At 31.6% G+C, this 19,963-nt stretch overlaps 1 protein-coding gene across 1 annotated transcript in view; it reads right to left on the bottom strand.

Moving 5' to 3' along the window:
- Hph (HIF prolyl hydroxylase) overlaps positions 1-19,963 on the bottom strand; it is a 58,324-nt gene that overhangs the window by 4,024 nt on the left and 34,337 nt on the right. Inside the window, exons 2-4 of the mRNA XM_075290855.1 lie at positions 1,464-1,611; positions 1,266-1,388; positions 1,120-1,200 (exon numbers count right to left, since the gene is read on the bottom strand). Coding sequence (XP_075146970.1) covers positions 1,120-1,200; positions 1,266-1,388; positions 1,464-1,611 — 352 coding nt within the window. The remainder of the gene's footprint in view (positions 1-1,119; positions 1,201-1,265; positions 1,389-1,463; positions 1,612-19,963) is intronic.

Below are 19,963 nucleotides of genomic sequence, written 5' to 3'. Positions count from 1 at the left end.
TTCATTAATGTTCGATTTGTCGAATCGCGACACTATAAAAAGTTTATTAGTGGATTTTCATTAACTTGGGATTGTAATCACAATCAGAAAGTTGACTTTCGACTTTTCAAAAATTCGAAAAAACTGACTTTTCAAGTTTCGCATTTTTTTTTTAATTTGCAAAAGTCGACTTTCAAGTTTTAAACTTTTTTTTTTAAGTCGACTTTTCGAGACTTCGATATTCTTAAAATTTGGAAAATTTTACTTTTTTATTTTTTTGAGCTGTGATTAAACCGGATAATTAGTGGATTTTCACCAACTTGGGATTGTAATCACAATCAGAATGTTGACTTTCGACTTTTCAAAAATTTGAAAAAAACTGACTTTTCAAGTTTTCGCTTTTTTTTTAATTTGCAAAAGTCGACTGTCAAGTTTTAATCTATTTTTAAAAAAGTCGACTTTTTGAGTCTTCGATATTCTTAAAATTTGGAAAATTTGACTTTTTAATTTTTTGAGCTGTGGTTAAACCGGATAATTTTACGCATTCATATTCACCACTTGTTTTTATTTTTAAAATAAATGCTTCTGAAACCTCAGGAATATTTGCATTTTTCATTCATTTACATTTTTCTTTAAAAGTCGATCAGTTGATATTGGCCAACAGCATGAGTCGATTTTCAAAAATGTGAATAGTCGATTAGTTAAAATTTGGAAAAACTGACTATTTAATTTTTTAAGCTGCGGTTAAACTGAATAGTTTTACACATTCATGCCTTTAATTTTGAAATAAATGCTGCTGATACCTCAGGAATATTTGCATCATACTCATATTCATACTTTATTTGTAATTTCAAAACCCCATGGCCAATTATAACAAAATTACACAGACTACAAATCAGTCTACTAAAAAATACATCAATTCAAACAACAGAAATTGCAGAAATATTTGCATCATATTTCCGTTTTCATTTAATGTCGACATTTTCATTAAAAATCGATTAGTTGATATGAGCCAACAGCATAAGTCGAATGAGCCGATTTTCAAAAAAATCGTTATTTTTATAACATATCTAACTTAGTCAAATTCATTCTTAAGCCAGGTATGCAGATCAAGTGGAAGTTTTGCCTTGTATTTCTTACCTTGGTTCTTTCCTTGATAACATAATTTCCCAATTTGCCATTATTTCTCATGGCATTCGCTCGACATATAACGGCATCAATCTAAAAAGAGAAGATATAGTTTAGTAAATCACATTCGATGAAATTTCATTTTTGTGAAAGCTTACTTGATTTATTAAAAAGCCAACATTTGAACAACCAGGTTCAACACCTTTCACCCAAGTGATTTTATCACCCCGTATAGTCTTAAGATCTTGGTCGGATTTGAAATTATTCACCAATTGGCCATCCTAAAGTAAATTAAATATTTCCATTTATTAATAAAAAAATACTAGCAATTTTCCTTTAAGTTTTTTTAGACTTACCCTAAAAACTCCAGCTGAATACATGTTCAGTACTTCATTGAGAATTTGCATTCCCTTTTCTTGACCCAGAAAATCGTCTACTACCGAAAGGCCATACTGATTCATATCATTGATGATATTGCGACATAATTCCTCATATCGTCGTTCACTGGAAATAAAAAAGGGAAATGTAAAGCATTAGTGGCTATAGACATTTAGAGGTTGTAGAAATGGTAAAAATAAACTTTTTATTGCATTTTTACGATTTTCAGCGTAAACATTTTTAAAAATGTCAATGTCTGGGCCTCACGTACGCACCAAGCCATACACTGTCTCAAACAATTGTCCGTACACCAAATTGTAAAAATTATATTTCATTATATCTCAGAAACTAGATACGAGATTTGATTTTATTCGATCTTTTTTTTTTTTTTACTTGAAACGAATCGGCCATATAGTTTCAGAGACACAATGAAATATATAACTTTAACAGTTTGGTGTAGGGACAATTGTTTGAGATAGTGTGAGTGTCTATTGTGTCATTAATAAGGGGAACTTTTGGAAAATCGTATAAGGGCTGTTGTAATTTTACAATTGTGGTAAGATCTGTATCTCTAAATAAAATTACAATTAATTTTTAAAAATAAATATTATAGGCAATTGTACATCTCGATGATTATGGTGGACACAATATATTACTAAATGGATTAATTTAAAAATTACATATAATACCAATAAAATTCGTATAATCCAATTAAATTAAATTAAATAATTAAATTAAATTAAAGCCTATCTGTTATATTGACAAATAATGGATGTATGTTTTTTGATTATTTTAGTCGATTGTTTAATTCCAGTTATTGCTGAGGTTGCTGAGTAAAACTTTCCTGTGAGCAACATTGAGGCTCAGCTGCAAATTTTTTTTACTAAAGAGAAGTGATTAGAATTGACAACCTCATATTAATATAAGACTATATTCGCCTCATATGAAAGCTAATATCTTCCACGAGCCACTTATAAAAATTGCAAATCGCCTTCGCCACTTTAAGATCTACATATCGATCCACTCTGCTTTTCGAATTGTTATCACGTATTGTTTGCAGAAGTTCCTTGTTATGAGTATAAATTATTAAAACAGCGAAAGTAAACTTTTTTACTTTTTCCAGTTTTTTTTTATAGATTTTGGGATTGGCTATACTCATCTAATCATATTTTGATATTAACTAAATGTTAATACGTACATTTTCATTTTCACTTTCATTTTGACTATTTGATTTCATTTATGTGATATGTATTTAGATGAATATCTCTGAATTCAAAGGAATAATGCCCAGTCCCTGAACTTTACAGAAACAGGGCATAAATTCGTAATGCTTCCAACTTTTGATATCAGTAGCATGCAAGGCGGGCATGCTAACCATTGCACCACGGTGGCTCCCAAACATGTTACATGGTCACCATACAAAAATAACATTTTGCTCTTGAAACATGTTTGAGGTGATCATATTCCTTTTCTGCGTGTACTAATAAAAGAATTACTTATGAAACAAAGTAGCCTTTGAAAAGTACAAACACGTTTTTCTAATTTTATTTTTTATTTAACAACAGATTAATGTTATTAAATTTTAATTTTTTAATAAAAAAATTAAACTATAAAACGAGAAAGTTAGCTTTCATTTTCTATACATTATCTACTCCATGCTTTTTTTCGCAAATGGTTTATATTAAATATTATCTCATTTTTGTTTATAAAAGTTTTGCAAAGACAAACTAAATGACACAAGAGTTTAGAATCTTTAGCAAACCAATACTCGTCATACATATCCATGATCTTAATATTGATTTTCAATTCTTTTACCGAAAAGAATTTCCGATTAATGTATTGCGACAATTGCGAAACCAGAATGCCAGAGAACAAAAAACAAAAAGTTGAGGTATCTATTTCTTATGAAATGCCATTCAATACTTTTGACACAAAGAAAAGATAAATTTAAAAATACTATATATTTTTGGCACATAATTACCCGATTTCAAATTGTTCCCTTAAATATTGTTCTGCATTTGAAGGAAGTGCTGGACGTTTGAAGAATTGATTATAATCCGTTGTTGTGGCAGAAGTAATCATATTTGCTGTATATTTTTTGTTGTTGTATAGTAGAAAAGGACACTAATTTTATATAATTATATCACAGTTTAATTTAATACGTTTATCGTCTTAATTTGTATGAATGTTTTTTTTTTATTATAGGAACCTTTCGTATTTTATTTGTCAATTCTTTTAGTTTATGTTTGCTATTTTATCCGTTAAATTAACAACCGGTCTTTCATAGTCGAAAGCTAACGCGCAACTGGTATATGACATGAACTTCAAATTTGCAGGTAATTTATGATGAAGAAATCGTTTGTTATGGTTCCAGCAGATACTCTTCGTTACTCTCACAATACATTCAATGATAATACACACACACAAACGCTTATGTTCTCTCCAAGTTGTTTTTCATTCAGTCATTTCATCTCTCTCAGAATTTTCACTCTCGCAGATGCTCTCGGCACCTTTTTGACAAAATACAACAGCAAATAGTATTTATGACTGTTACAGTTAAACACCAGTGATAAAATTTGGGTGGGCAAAAAGTAGCTCGTCTACAATTATAATTTACACCGGGCAAGTGTTGAAGAGGTCAATATTACATATGTTGTCTTTTTTTTGTAACATAAATCACGTACGCACATTTGTCTCTGTTGCCATTCATTAATGGTTTAATTTTTGTATACTGCTATTGTATTGGTTAACTTAAATGTTTATATTTTATTAGCTTCTTTTATAAAAAGAAGTTTTATTTATTTATAAAGTAATTTATAAACCGTTTTATATTTTACATTGGCAAGTGTTTTTAAAATTATCTTTATTCGTAAAGTGTCTGGTATGTTTTTTCACTAAGTTTAGTATAAATTTGAGCGACTTTTATTTTATATTATCGCCCGTTAACATCGAATATAAAGTTGTGAATGAATCGAGTGTTTGTATTTTGAAATACTTTAAAGCAAAAGCCAAATATAAAGACAGAGAGCGACATTCATTTGTTAATCAGGGATGAGAGAAAAACTTCAATTGGTACCAATACCCCAAAAAAAAAACCAATTGTACAAATGGAAAGAAAACTCATGTATACTATAACCAAACTTATAAAGTGTATTATATCCTACACTCAAAGAAATTTATTATTAAAACAACTTCTGTGGCTTGAATTTTGCAATAAATGTTATTATATATTCTGTTTATTTCACAGTGTAAATTATTTTAAGAATCTTAATAGGGGTTTCCCCGATGAAGAGTACTGTAATACTCTTAAATGAAATAAATGTTCATTTTATTGCAAATAAATAATTCTTATTTCTGTTTGCTTGGATTTTTTAATAAAATTTGTGTGTTTAAACTATTTTGACTAATTTTTATGGTTTCGATTTCAACCGGTAACTGGTTTTGAACAAAATAACAACCGAAAACCGGGGTTTAGACAAATGAGAATTTCGGACGAACCGAAAACCTACATACAATGTCTGTAATGGAACAGAGAATTTAGAGAATAACTTTGCATGAAAAAAAAACGATGAGTACACCCAAAGAAAAAATACTTTCCTCAGGAACGAAATTATAGACAAACGAAATTCCCTTTTGTTATAAAGTATTTTTATAAAGAGCAAATAAACCCGAATTTGTGACAAGTATTGCAACGATTTTATCTAATGATTTTTATTTACTTCAATACAAAAATTTTTAGCATCAAAAGAGAACTTAGTTTGTCTAAAATTTCGTTCCTCAGAAAAGAACACTTCAGTGTATGTATGTTATCTATTAAATGCATTTAAGAAAAAACACTTTGTTTCGTCTGTTTTACTAAATTAATATGTATTGCCACAATAAATACCAGGTTTGTAATAAACCCAGTACCGGTTTGATACTATTTGGTAATACCGCACTTTTTATACATCAATACCTTGATGGTATAAATATTAAAACCTCTTAGGTATTATTTTCAATATCATATTGGTATTTTCATAATACCGTATGGTACTTTCATGATTTGCGTACCACCTGTACCGTTCGGTATTGATAATGTACCATACGGGGTTGGCTAACTATCAATAGCGTACGGTATCGATTTGAGCCCGTATGGTAATAATTTTCTATGGGTTTAAAACACTGCGATAAACGTTTAGCAAATGCGTTTGCCAAAATAGATTTAAAAAAGTCAACATAGACTTCGTCCACGGCCGAATATAGCTAAAAATTTCCACTTCGATCAAACTCTAAAATCCAATGTAGATTATAGTACAAAAATTACGTACAACATTTAATAACATTTCCATGTCCAATGTGTATATACATATGTGCCTGTTATTGAGCATTATGTTACTCGCAGACCAAAAATGAGAGAGATAGATTAGCTTGTGACGTGCCACTAAACACACGTACATACATACAGACATTTTTGCCTACTTATTAACATGCGCAGTAATTTTAGTTGCACTCTTGTTCTTAAATAGAAACATTCTCACTTCCATATTTACAAAACCATATGTTGTAGGTGTACGTACCTAGTAGTGTAGTCATATCATGTGCGTAATCTTTACTTAGCTAGTGTAAGTAAACAATTTTGTTGTGGGAAAGATAATGGCAAATATGAAGACATATTTAGCACTCTTAAAAATACAATTATGGGCAAGAGAATAGCATAACAATGGCATGTCTTTTAAAAGTGTGCATGTTTGAGAGGTTTCACTGTATTGTCTTGAATTTACCTGTGGTAAACAGGATACATTTTTCTATCTAAAAAAGATCTTTGCGCTCGTTAAATGCAAGGATCATGTAAAAATATGATTTTTATTTATTTATTGGTTACTTACATTTATAATAAAATTATAAATATAAATGTCACTGAATTATAGATAGGCTGATAGCCTCTAATTGCTGCCCGTATAAATAAGTTCATTGTAATTTGTAATTATAATAAATTAAATAATAAATAAATAGAATAACTGAATTATAGATTTTTTTTTTGGGTTCTAAATATGTGCTATTATTTTGATCACCATTGCAAACAAATCAATACTAGTAGTTATTAATTAATCGATTTTTATTCTCTGTTTTACTACGTATACACTAGTAACTAAAAAATTGTGTGAATCCACGACCAAAATAAATACAAGTATTTTAAGTAAGCAGCACACGTATACAAACAAAAAGAGTTAAAATTGAGAAGTGCAAACATGGTCAAACACAGGGTTGCCATTACTATCAAAATCTTGAATAGAACAAAATTTCGAGGAAGAGGATTTTAAACAAGATACACTGGTATCAACGAGTATACTCTGCACTATATAAAGGCGTATAAAGTGAAGTGACGCCTGAAATGCAGGGTTACAGATTACATAAATCTTATTCCAAATCGGCAAGTAAGCTTTGGCTATCCATTTGAAAGATTTGGAATTAAAGATGGCGTAAAGATTGCCTAAATGTAGACTGCAATATTGGGAATAAAAGAGAAAGATGAAGTGTATAAATATATTCAACCAATCTGCGGCCAAATCATTAAACTCTCGAAAACGGCCACATACTGCCACAAGCCAATATTCGGCTAGAATGGGTGCCAATAACATTTCAAGAAAAATCGTCAAAATCGGCATTTGCAATTTAAAAGTCCCCAATGTAAATGTTATTAAAATAAAACAAACCCTTGGACTTTTTACTTCATTAATGACATAGAAATAGGAACATTTAGATCACGTACAGCAATGATTCATTTGAGTATTGAATCATCAGTATTGTTACACAGGCAGGTTAGGTTCGAAGCCTTTTCCTTTTAGTACTCAATTGCTCGTCCTCTACTATGCTTTCAGGTCAATCGCTGCACTCTCGTTTAACGGCAAAGCTGAAAATGACTTCAATTTGCCTCTAAGCGTGGCATAATTATAATTCGAAACCTTTTCAAACAGTTGCCTTTTTTTACAATAGAACCAAAAAATGACATATTCCGGACAAAATGCGAAAAAGTGAACAGATTTTACAACAAGAGAAAACCCCATAATAGTGCCTATTCTGGTACACACGTATAACGATTTTTTGAAGTGTCACACTTAAGAGGTATACTGGACCACTGACTTGAAAAATTTATACGAACATTTTTTTTGTGTGGGCCAAATGTACAGCTATCGTCGTGAAATTAGGAGAATTTTTAACACTAATAAATGGCAAATTCTAAAAGTTTTATGTGTTATTAACATATATATTTTGCACATTTTATAGAGCAAAATTACATCCATATGGCACGAAAGACTATTTAAAAAGAACCATCTGAAATTTGAACAATTGTGTACATTTTTAGGGGTTACTTTTAATATTTACAGACAGAGATTTTCGAAATGTAGACCATGGACTACTAGAGTATGAGATGCGACGAATAGAGTGGGAGGCAATTTACAATTTCGGGTCTATTCAAGAACAAGTGGGTCTATTCATAGTAACATTCTCAATCTTCAGAATTTGATTGTCCCAATGAGAACACGTAAGGTTTCTCCTGTATCTAAGCCGCGGTTCAATAATGAAATTAAGGAAGCCATTAGAGCTAGAGACATGGCTTACAATAGATGAAAACGATATAGAACTTAAGCCCTCAGACAGGATTTTCGATCGAGTATGAAATAGGTAAATGACATGATTAGGGAAGCAAAGATAGAATATTACCGACATTGCTTTGGTGACGCTCTAGATTCCAAGCGGACATGGAAAACTATACGTGATATTGGTATTGGAAAGAAGGCAGATAATCGATTTATTGACGTTAATGTTGATGGACTCAAGATTCACAAGCGCTCCAGTTGTTCCACTTGACACAAATTTTTATCATTTTAATATTGAAAGAGATGACCGACAGGATAATGAATTTGAGTTTTAATGCGTTGTCCAAAGGGAAGTTTTTGAGTGGTCAGATCTAATGCTGTTGCGACTGATAATATAGACCCTAGATTCATACGTTTGTTTTTGCAATTTTTGTTACCATACATCACGTCCATATACACCCAGAGAAGGAATATGATCACCCCAAATATGTTTTAAGAGCAAAATATTATTTTTAAGTGGTGACCATGTAACATGGTTTTCGCAACCACGTTATTTTCTCGGAAATCATTTCGGCAAGCAGGTTATATTTGACGAGAAAATAACATTTTAGTGACAAACATGTTACATGGTCACAATACAAAAATAACATTTTGCTCTTGAAACATGTTTGAGGTGATCATATTCCTTCTCTGCGTGTATAATAAGATAATTACGGAGAGCTCATATCCTGAATCTTGGAAACACTCTAAGGTTATACCCATTCCTAAGTCTCATGGTGAATATCGCCCTATTACGATTCTTAGATTTCTTCCCAAAGTTCTTGAGAAGATTTTGCATAGGCAAATTACCAGCCACTTGCAAGACAACGCTTTATTGACCGATGTGCAGTCAGGATTTCGTCCAAATCACAATTGCACAACAGCATTAGTAAATGTAACGGAGGATAAACGCACAGAAAAACCATATTTGGACATGGTTGCCGCATTCATTTAATGCTTATCTAGAGCATGTAATTGCCGCGACAACCATGTATTTTGTCTTTGTAAAAATAGTTTTCGAGCGGAGAAAAATGTATGGTGGCAATAAGCTTTTGAATGGTTCTCAAATACCACAAACATGTTCTATCATTTAAATGATAGAATTTGAGACCATTAAATGGTCGGGAAAATCATGTACCTGACCATTCAATTTTTTGACTTTTTTACAGGGAAAAAGAATTTTTATAGGTTAAGTATAGACATGTCTAGAACCTTTACATGGCCATAAAGACCATGTACATTATTTTTTTGAAAATAATTTATAAAAACATTGAGCAGGTACAAACGATTTTCATTTTGCACGTCAGTCTTGTGTTGATTGTTTCTTCGAATGGACAGAGAATACGGATTTACTGTGTTTTGTCTTAATTTATTTATTCAGAAGTGGCACGTGGTTTTATGTGAACACAAAAAAGAAAGTGTAATTGAAAAAATGTACCTGTTTTTTGTTCTGCATTTTGCTATATGGATCATTAATTTTTTATTTGCAGTTACATGATGTCTGCGTTTGTACATTTGATGGGCACGATGTAAATATGGAATAATTACTTATTGTTGAAATTGAAATAAAATAAAGTGTGTAAAAATATATGATGTTTGCTTGAACGGCATTATAAATACAAATAAACAATGAATTAATTTATAAAAAAAAAAAAAAACAAACAAATAAATAAAGTTAATTTTGTGTTTTCTTTTCTCAAGTGGCGTCCTTTTTTCGACGATGAAAAAATTTTTTTCATAAAGATCAACACATTTTAAGTTGTGACCATGTTCTTTTAACTAGAAGAAAAATATTTTTAATGAATACCATAACATTTTAAATCGTGACCATTGTATTTTCATTCAAACAAAATTCTTTTTATCAATATAATAACATTTTAGATGAGGACAATTATATTTTTCTTAGAACCATGTTCACTGAGCCAACATGGTTGCAGGTTCAAATGTAGGTTGCAGACCATGTAGGTCGCCGCAAAAATAGCTCCTATCATATTATTTTTCTCTTCGAATATGATTGTGACAATCATGTTTCTTCTCTGCGTGTATAAGAGATAAATTACACAATAATAAGGAAACTCGTCCAGTTCTATTGGATCACTCGAAAGCCTTCGATACAGTTAATCATTCTGTGCTCTGTTCGAAGTTACATCATTTCTTTAAGTTTTCGTCCTCTTCTTCAAGGCTTATTCACAACTATGTATCTCGTACAGGACACAAAGTGTTCACACTAATAATGAAGTTTCTTCTCCTCGGCCAATTTCACGAGGGGTACCACAAGGATCAATACTAGGACCGCTGCTGTTCACTATGTATACAAACGATCTCCCACGGATTAAACGACACTTTAATTATAAGATATTGTTCTTGTTGTGCAGGACATAATCGTATATAAATAAATAAATATTTATTCCACAGTCTATTGCATAATAATAATAATTTACTGACAGTTATTTTTGTCTCACTGAATACAATTAATAGTAATTTCATTAAAATTGAGCCAATGATATTTTTCATTTGCATTACAAAGGTAGACCATTAAGAAAATGAAAATGTTCATTCAAATTATGAAATGTTTCATAAATTTATTTAAATAACGAAGAATTGAATTTTATTTTATTTTACTTCCATTTCATTCATTTATTTATTTCGTTGTATTTATGATTTTTTTATTGGTTCAAGTTTAATGATAAATTCCGTTAATTTTCTCTTCTTTGTTTTTATATTCCCCGATTGGGAGTCCTCCTATTCTATCTGACTTCATTCTCGGTACCCAGAGCTGTCGGTATGAGTAGTAGAATATTGTTTGAAAGAATACGTATATGTCAAATTTACGCCCTCAGAAAATTGCACTGTTTAGAAATTCATTATAGAGTTCGAAATACAAGAAAACGGGAAAGAAAAGCAGAGGGAGTATTTCATTTTATAGAAGATCACTACGGCAAAGTTCAAGTGTAAAAAATATTTTTAAAATATTATATCATCCACAAGGATGTGGAATAAAAATTCAGGATGAATCAAATGTGTTTGATAGCTATAATTCGGAGGGTCCATGGTTCTACTAAGGGGTTCAAAATAAAACGATTGATAAAACTGATTTTTTGCAATATAAATTCAGATATTTTATTATATTATCGAAACAGAGATATTTTTTCCAAATGAAGATTAAGGGGACTTCTAATTAACAATCGTAAATTCATCTTTTGTACAAAAAATTGCCAATAAATTCGCCTAATTCATTACAGTTTTGATACATGTTGAGCACTTTTTTGAAATCAATTTTAATCTGAAGTGGCAACACTATTTTAACACAAATTATTTAAAAGAATGGCAACCCCGTAAGCAATGCTCAATGCACATCAACAAATACTCAAATTCAAAATCCAGAAATAGAATCCAGTGGAAATAAATATGTTTAACAAATAAATTTTATGCTATTTACACATTTTATTCTCATGATTTTGCCATGTCTTAACAGCGCAACAATCAAATGCAGAACCGCCAGGGGATTGTTTATATTTGCGCTGCCTCCCCTCTTTCCGCATAGCTAACAAATGGGAGACGCTATATACCAGCCCCCTTTACTCACTTGTTTGCTCATTAAATTCGGTCACTCCAGCACCATTCATAGCTGCGCCGTAAAGACTTCAATAACAGAAAGTGTCTGTCGGTCGATTGGTGGAAACGTCAGCGCCAGCTCGACTCTCACGCGCACGTAGGCACGTAGCCACTTGCAAAGATTATGGATTGGGGGTTGTGTTAACTCAGGGGGAGGAGGTGAATGGTAGGATGGCTGCGTTAGAAATGGAAGCAACATATCGTCGTTTACCCCTCCCGAAAATATCACCTAAAATAATCGAGCATAGGCCACAGACTCTCCGCCGTCAAACACTCGCTTGTGTCAGCGAATTGCTAACTTTGGGGGTCAATAGCCGAACTCAAAGTCGTCAATACGGAAATTGTCGTATACCTATTCACAGCTTCTATTGAAGCGATAAAAGTCTGACCTTCATTGTTTAGTTTTTACATTATTCGATTTTCAAAAAGTTAAGGAAAGTTATTGCACATTTGAAAGAAGACATTAGAATACGACGAGCAAAATTTCGAAATTGAAAAAAAATATATATAAAAAATTTAATTTGTTAATTAGAGGATTCTACAAGCGTGTCAAAGCTGTAATATAGTTTCGTTCAAAATTTCTAAAATTAACCTGGTACACTGAAAAAAAAAACATATTGAACGAATATGAACGATTATACATCCTAAATTTTAGGATACGCAATTTACACAATATCTTCAAAATGAAGAAATTTCAATTAGAAGAAAATTCATAATCTTTGTTTTAAAAATTGCTTTCTTCGAATTTAGTACAGGAATCTTTAAATTTTGAGTCCCTCTCTTAAAGTAGCATGTCTTTGGAATTAGGTAAATTTTCGTTATAGTAAAGAAAACATTTTTGATTTAAAGAAATGCTCTTTAAATTAACTAATCCTTGAATTAAATATAAAAAAGCTTCAAAAATAGGCTATTTTGAGGATTTTGCCGTTTTTTTTTTTGAAATTGAGAAAACATTTTTGCTTCGAAGTATCAGTTTCAATTTGGATTTTTTAACTGTCATTTAATTGTACATGATTATCGCAAAAAGAAAAATACGTTTTTAAAAGAGATCTGTTTCCTAATTTTAAATTTATAGAGCCTAGATTTAATGTCTGATAGCTATCTTTATTTTAAAGAAGCTGCATCTTTGGCTCGGGATCTATACCGAAATGCAACAATTTCTTTAAAGTAGAAACAGTAAAACCAACAAAAATAGTAGATACTTTAATAATTAATATAAAGTTTATAATCTTTGCTTTAAGAATTGTTTTTTTTTTTTATTTAGTAGACATATCTTTATAATTTGCGTCCCTCCGTGTTAAATTTGTGTCTTTCAAATAATGCCAATTTTCCTTAAAGTTAAGAAACACATTTAAAAGAAATAAATACAATACATTTTCAAATAAAGGCCAAAATTTATTTTGACGAGTTTGCATCTTTGATTTAAAATTGAAAAAAAAAAAACATTTTTTACTTTCAAATATCTGTTATAATTTTGATTTTAACCCTCATTTTCATGAAGCTCCGTTAACTAACGAACTTTTAAGCCGTATTATGGACGTATCTGTTATGTTTCCTATGTATTGTATATACCAGTTAGGAACATAACTGCTGAAAATTTTTCTGTTAAAGTTAATTGGAGAGAAGATATTTGCAATTTACTTTCTGTTATCTGGCAGTTAAGGCCTAACGGAGCTACATGAAAATGACCATTAAAGTTATAATTATTTGCACATGAATAGCTTTGTTAATATATCACAAAAAGAAATGAAAAATGAAAATTCGATTTGTTGTTTATTCTATTTTTTATTTTATAGGGAGTAGATAAATAACATAGCTCCCTAAAAATGTCATAATTTTATAGAAGCAACATCTTTGACTCAGATCCAATACCAAAATCCTTAAACTTTTCACTACCGAATTTAGAAAACCGGTTTCATTGGGTAGTTTAACGACTTTTGGTCAAGAAAAAAACATTGTATCAGGGAGGTCTTCTACACTGAAAAAAATTTGACCTGATATGAAAGATTACGCAACATAAATTTTAATATTATTGACAAATTTATTTAAAATAAAGAAATTTTAATTAAAATAAACTTCGTAATTTTACTTTAAGATTTGTCCCCTTTAAATTTAGGACACGAATCTTTGAAGTTTTCCTTCCTTCGTTAAGGTCGTATGTGTTTAAAATAAGGGAAATTTCCCTTAAAGTAAACACAAATATTTTTGATTTAAAGAAATGATCTTTGAATTAACTAAGATATTGAATCTTTGGATTAAAGATAAAAAAGCTTCAAAAATAGACTACAATTTTTTTGAGGATTTTGAATCTCAAATTAAGAAAACGGTTTTTGCTTTCATCATTTATGTCATGTTTTAATGATATTTAATTGTATATTAATACTTTTGTTAATATATCGCAAAAGACAATGAACATTCAATATACCATTATACTTTATAAAATCTAGTCTAAAATTTATAGAGACTAGATTTTATAAAGTATAATGGCTCGGAATCAATACCAAAATCCTTATGGGAAGTTCGAAATCTTTGAATTAAACTAAACTTTTTTGAGTGTATATTAGAACGGGATTTAGTTTTACTGCAAAAAATCATAGAATTTAAAAACGATTGCCTTAAAACTGAAGATTTTTACGACATATTCCCCTCAGTTCAATAGAATTTTCTTCTATGTAAAGATTTTAAAGTCTAATTTCTCTTAACACTACAAGCAGAGTAGGAACAGGATCACCTCAACTAGGTTTTAAGAGCAACATGTTATTTTTGGAGTGTAACCATGTAACATTTTTGTAGCAAAAATGTTGTTTTCTCGTCAAACATAAAATGCTTTCCGAAATCAAATATATAATTTCCGAGAATAATATTAACATGGTTGCGACAAACACGTTACATGGTCACCATCCAAAAATAACATTGTGTACTAGAAACATGTTTGGGGTGATAATATTCCTTCTCTGGGTGTAAAAACAGAACGCCTTCATTGAGAAGTTTATCGACTTGTGGTCAAGAAAAAACTTTCGTATCACACGCACAGAAAAAACATGTTTGAACATGGTTGCCGCATCCATTTAATGCTTATCTAGAGTAGGTTATTGTCGCGAAAACCATGTATTTGTCTTTGTAAAAATAATTTTCGAGCGGAGAAAAATATATGTTGGCAATAAGCATTTAAATGGTTCTCAAATGGCGCAAACATGTTCTATTATTTAAATGATAGAATTTGAGACCATTACATGGTCGGGGAAATCATGTACATGACCATTCAATTTTGTTTACTCTTTTGCAGAGAAAAAAGTATTTTTATAGGTTACGTATAGACATGTCAAGAACCATTACATGGCCATAAAGACCATGTACATTGTTTTCGTGACCATTTAATTTTTTTGCAGCGAAAATAATTTTATAAAAACATTGAGCAGGTACACACGATTTTCATTTTGCGCGTCAGTCATGTGTTGATTGTTTCTTGGAATGGGCGGAGAATACGGAATTACTGTGTTTTATTTTAATTTATTTATTCAGAAATGACACGTGGTTTTATGTGAACACAAAAAAAGGAAAGTGTAATTGAAAGAAATTTACCTGTTTTTTGTTCTGCATTTTGAAATATGGTACCATTTATTTTTATTTGCAGTTACATGATATCTGCCTTGGTTCATTTGCACGACGCAAATATGGAATGATTACTTATTATTGAATTATTATTAACCTAACCTATCCTAGAGTGTATAAATATATGTGATGCTTGTTTGCACAACATTATAAATACAAATAAACAATGAAGTAGTTTATAAATAGAGAAAAATAAATAAATTTAATTTTGTGTTTTCTTTTCTGAAGTGGCGTTCTTTTTTCGACGACGAAAACAGTTTTTTTCATAAAGATCAAAACATTTTAGGTTGTGACCATATTATTTTAACTGGAAAAAACACTCTGACTAATACCATAACATTTTAGTTCGTGACCATTGTCTTTTAATGGAAACAAAATTCTTTTTATCAATATAATAACATTTTAGATGAGGACAATTTTATTTTTTTTGGAACCATGTTCACTGAGCCAACATGGTTGCAGGTGAAAATGTTACATGGTTGCCGCAAAAATAGCTCCTATCATATTATTTTGCTCTTCGAATATGATTGTGACAATCATGTTTCTTCTCTGCGTGCAGAGAACTCTATTATTTTTAAGCGAAACACACATTCGTATTTTAACGATAAAAAAACACGACAAAATTGTGACCGAACTTTTTTTTATAAATTTGGAAGATTTTTTATTATTATGGGAAATTATTGTTTACTCAATATACAAATCAAAAATACTTTCCTCTGGAACGAAATTTTAGACAATCTAAATTCCACTTTGTTATGAGTTATTTTCCTTACTTTCAAATAAACCCCAAAACAACGCTTGTCAAGTTGGAACGTCTCATTTTTATTTGCTTTAAAAGAAAATTGTTCAGAGTCAAAAGAAAAGAAACCACCTTTTTCAGAGTGCAATAGACGAATTCGATCATTTAAATGTGAGTTGCAAACACTTGATGTTTGAGAGCCAAGCATATGCTTTCATTTTAATACTAACATACAAGAGAAAGAATTCATTCACCAATATATTGTATTATTTTCTCATATACCCCATAACTGACACATAAAGGTGATCGACGACCTTGATAGGGGATTAGCAGGGATGGCAGAAGCGCTATGACGTTATTTCGTACAATGACATGTTGGCATAAGGAAACAAGTACTCTCATGTCATGGCAGCATCATCGTCATTCCGAAAACAATAGCATATAATAGATTATAAAAAGTGGCAGTGTATACAGTGGAAATCATGGAAACGTCTAAAAACAGGTTGCTTGGAAAAAACCCAAAATTAGGCGTTGTTTTGAGAGATTGGGCTCTTGCAAAACTTGAGAACGCCCATGTAAATAAAAGGAACATTTTAAAGTAACCAAAATATATTAACCCTCTAATGCCCAAACACGCCTTTAGGCGGTCTTCATTTAATAAGGAAGCTTTTAGTAAAACACACCTCGAGACAACAAAAATGGGTAAAATAAAAAGAAAACTTAGTTAATACTGTTCAAGAGGCTTTGCAGCATATACTGAATTTTACCTATACATTTTCCTTGTTTAGTTTTCTTGCTTTCGTGTCGTTAACATTGAAAATTTAATCAGCTGGCAAAAAAATTGGGGCATTAGAGGGTTAATATATAATGTACAGATAGCTTTTTTCTCATTGAAAGGTCAAAACCAGATAATTTATTTAGCAAAACCTCCCTTATTTATGTATTGATTAAGCATAAGCAGACATGCACTGAAAAAGAGCTTACAATTAAAAAAAGTGAACCAGGTACCAGGAAGGAAAATTTTGTTTAATGTTAGAAAAATTAAATACAATTTAGAAAATTTTAACTAAACAAACGCAGATTTAACGCCGATTTCACAAAAAATAAGTAAATAATTTTCGACAAAATCAAGAATATTAATTAGATATACGAGGGCGGTTCGGAAACTTCTTAGCCTATCAATGAAAGAGAATAGTTAGTTTTTCAAAAATATTTTTATTATACCCTTCGCAACACTGCGGAACAGGTTATTATAAGTTAGTGCATATGTTTGCAACACCCAGAAGGAGACGAGATAGACACATGGTGTCTTTGGCAAAAATGCTCAGGGTGGGCTCTTGAGTCGATATAGCCATGTCCGTCTGTCCGTATGTCCGTGGACACATTTTTGTAATCAAAGTCTAGGTCGCAGTTTTAGTCCAATCGACAAATTTGGCACAAGTATGTGCTTTGGCTCAGAATAGATCCCCATTGATTTTGGAAGAAATCGGTTCAGATTTAGATATAGCTCCCATATATATTTCGCCCGATATAGACTTATATGGCCCCAGAAGCCAGAGTTTTACCCTAATTTACTTAAAATTTTGCACAAGAAGAACAATTAGTACTATAGTCAAGTGTGCCAAACTTTATTGAAATCGGTTCAGATTTAGATATAGCTCCCATATATATCTTTCGCCCGATATGGACTAATACGGTCCCAGAAGCCAGAGTTTTACCCCAATTTGGGTGAAATTTTGCACAGGGAGTATAATTAGCATTGTAGCTATGCGTTCCAAATTTGGTTGAAATCGGTTCAGATTTAGATATATCTCCCATATATAGCTTTCGCCCGATTTACACTCATATGACCACAGAGGCCAATTTTTAACTCCGATTTAGTTGAAATTTTGCACAGGGAGTAGAATTAGCATTGTTGCTATGCGTGCCAAATTTAGATATAGCTCCCATATATATGTTTTTCTGATTTCGACAAAAATGGTCAAAATACCAACATTTTCCTTGTAAAATCGCCACTGCTTAGTCGAAAAGTTGTAAAAATAACTATAATTTTCCTAAACTTCTAATACATATATATCGAGCGATAAATCATAAATAAACTTTTGCGAAGTTTCTTTAAAATTGCTTCAGATTTAAATGTTTCCCATATATTTTTACTAACATTGTGTTCCACCCTAGTGCCGACTTAAATTTTGAGTCTGTAGATTTTGTAGAAGTCTATCAAATTCTGTCCAGATCGAGTGATATTTAAATGTATGTATTTGGGACAAACCTTTATATATAGCCCTCAGCACATTTGACGGATATGATATGGTATCGAAAATTTAGATCTACAAAGTGGTGCAGGGTATAATATAGTCGGCCCCGCCCGACTTTAGACTTTCCTTACTTGTTTTTCAATATAATCTCCTGAAACTTTAATACACTTAGTCCAACGCTTTTCTAGCAATTCTATCCTTTGATTAAAATAGTTTTCCTCAAGGTTTTCAAAATGTGGTTTACAACTGTAATTGCCTCTTCATTTGAGGTAACACGCTTGCCAGCAAGGATTTTTTTAGATTTGGGAACAAGTAAAAGTCACTGGGAGCTAAATCAGGAGAATAAGGTGTGTGGTTAAGCAAGTCGTACTTTAATTCGTTGATTTTAGCCATTGTTAAAACACTCTTGTGCGCTGGTGCGTTGTCTTGATGAAAAATTATTTTTTTGTGTTGTAAACCAGGACGCTTTTCTCGAATTTGTACATTTAATTGATCCAAAAGGTGCAATAGTACTCTGAATTTATTGTTTTACCCTTTTGCAGATGGTAAATCAATAAAATACCTTTGAAGTCCAAAAAAACCGTTGCAATAACCTTACCAGCCGATTGAATTGTTTTTGCCTTCTTTGGGGCACTTCCTCCAGCTTCAATCTATTGTTTGGATTGTTCTTTTGTCTCTGGAGTATAGTGGTGGATCCATGTCTCATCAACTCGCTTAAAACGATCCAAACAAGCTTGAGAAATGTTCATTCTTATGCGTTTTTGATCGACTGTTAACAAATGCGGCACCTATATTGCAGAAAGTTTTTTCATCTGTAACAGGTTGGCTGATAAGTCCCCGGTCTAACAAAGAAAAACACATTTTTTTGTCAAAATTCGTTTTTATTATTCAACACAGTTCACTTAAAGAGCGATACAACGATTATAACGACCTTCCAATTTCGGTTTTGCTTCAAAATAGGCCTCAGTTTCGGCGGTCACCTCTTCATTGCAGCCAAATTTTTTCCCTGCGAGCATCCTTTTGAGGTCTGAGAACAAGAAAAAGTCACTGAGGGCCAGATCTGGAGAATACGGTGGATGGGGAAGCAATTCGAAGCCCAATTCATGAATCGTTCTCAATGACTTGTGGCACGGTGCGTTGTCTTGGTGGAACAACACTTTTTTCTTCTTCATATGGGGCCATTTTGCCGCGATTTCGACCTTCAAACGCTCCAATAACGCCATATAATAGTCACTGTTGATGGTTTTTCCCTTCTCAAGATAATCGATAAAAATTATTCCATGCGCATCCCAAAAAACAGAGGCCATTACTTTGCCAGGGGACTTTTGAGTCTTTCCACGCTTCGGAGATGGTCGCGCTGCACCCATTTTGTACAGAGCTTCCGCATATCCAAATATTGATGAATGATATGACCAACACGTTCCTTTGATATCTTTAAGGTCTATGCTATCTCGATCAACTTCACTTTACGGTCATTCAAAATAATTTTGTGGATTTTTTTGATGTTTTCGTCGGTAACCACCTCTTTCGGGCGACCACTGCGTTCACCGTCCTCCGTGCTCATTTCACCACGCTTGAATTTTGCATACCAATCAATTATTGTTGATTTCCCTGGGGCAGAGTCCGGAAACTCATTA

This window comes from Haematobia irritans, chromosome 1, assembly GCF_050003625.1.
Source record: "Haematobia irritans isolate KBUSLIRL chromosome 1, ASM5000362v1, whole genome shotgun sequence".
In the NCBI taxonomy this organism is placed as follows: domain Eukaryota; kingdom Metazoa; phylum Arthropoda; class Insecta; order Diptera; family Muscidae; genus Haematobia; species Haematobia irritans.
This window is presented reverse-complemented; position numbering and strand designations above follow the sequence as displayed.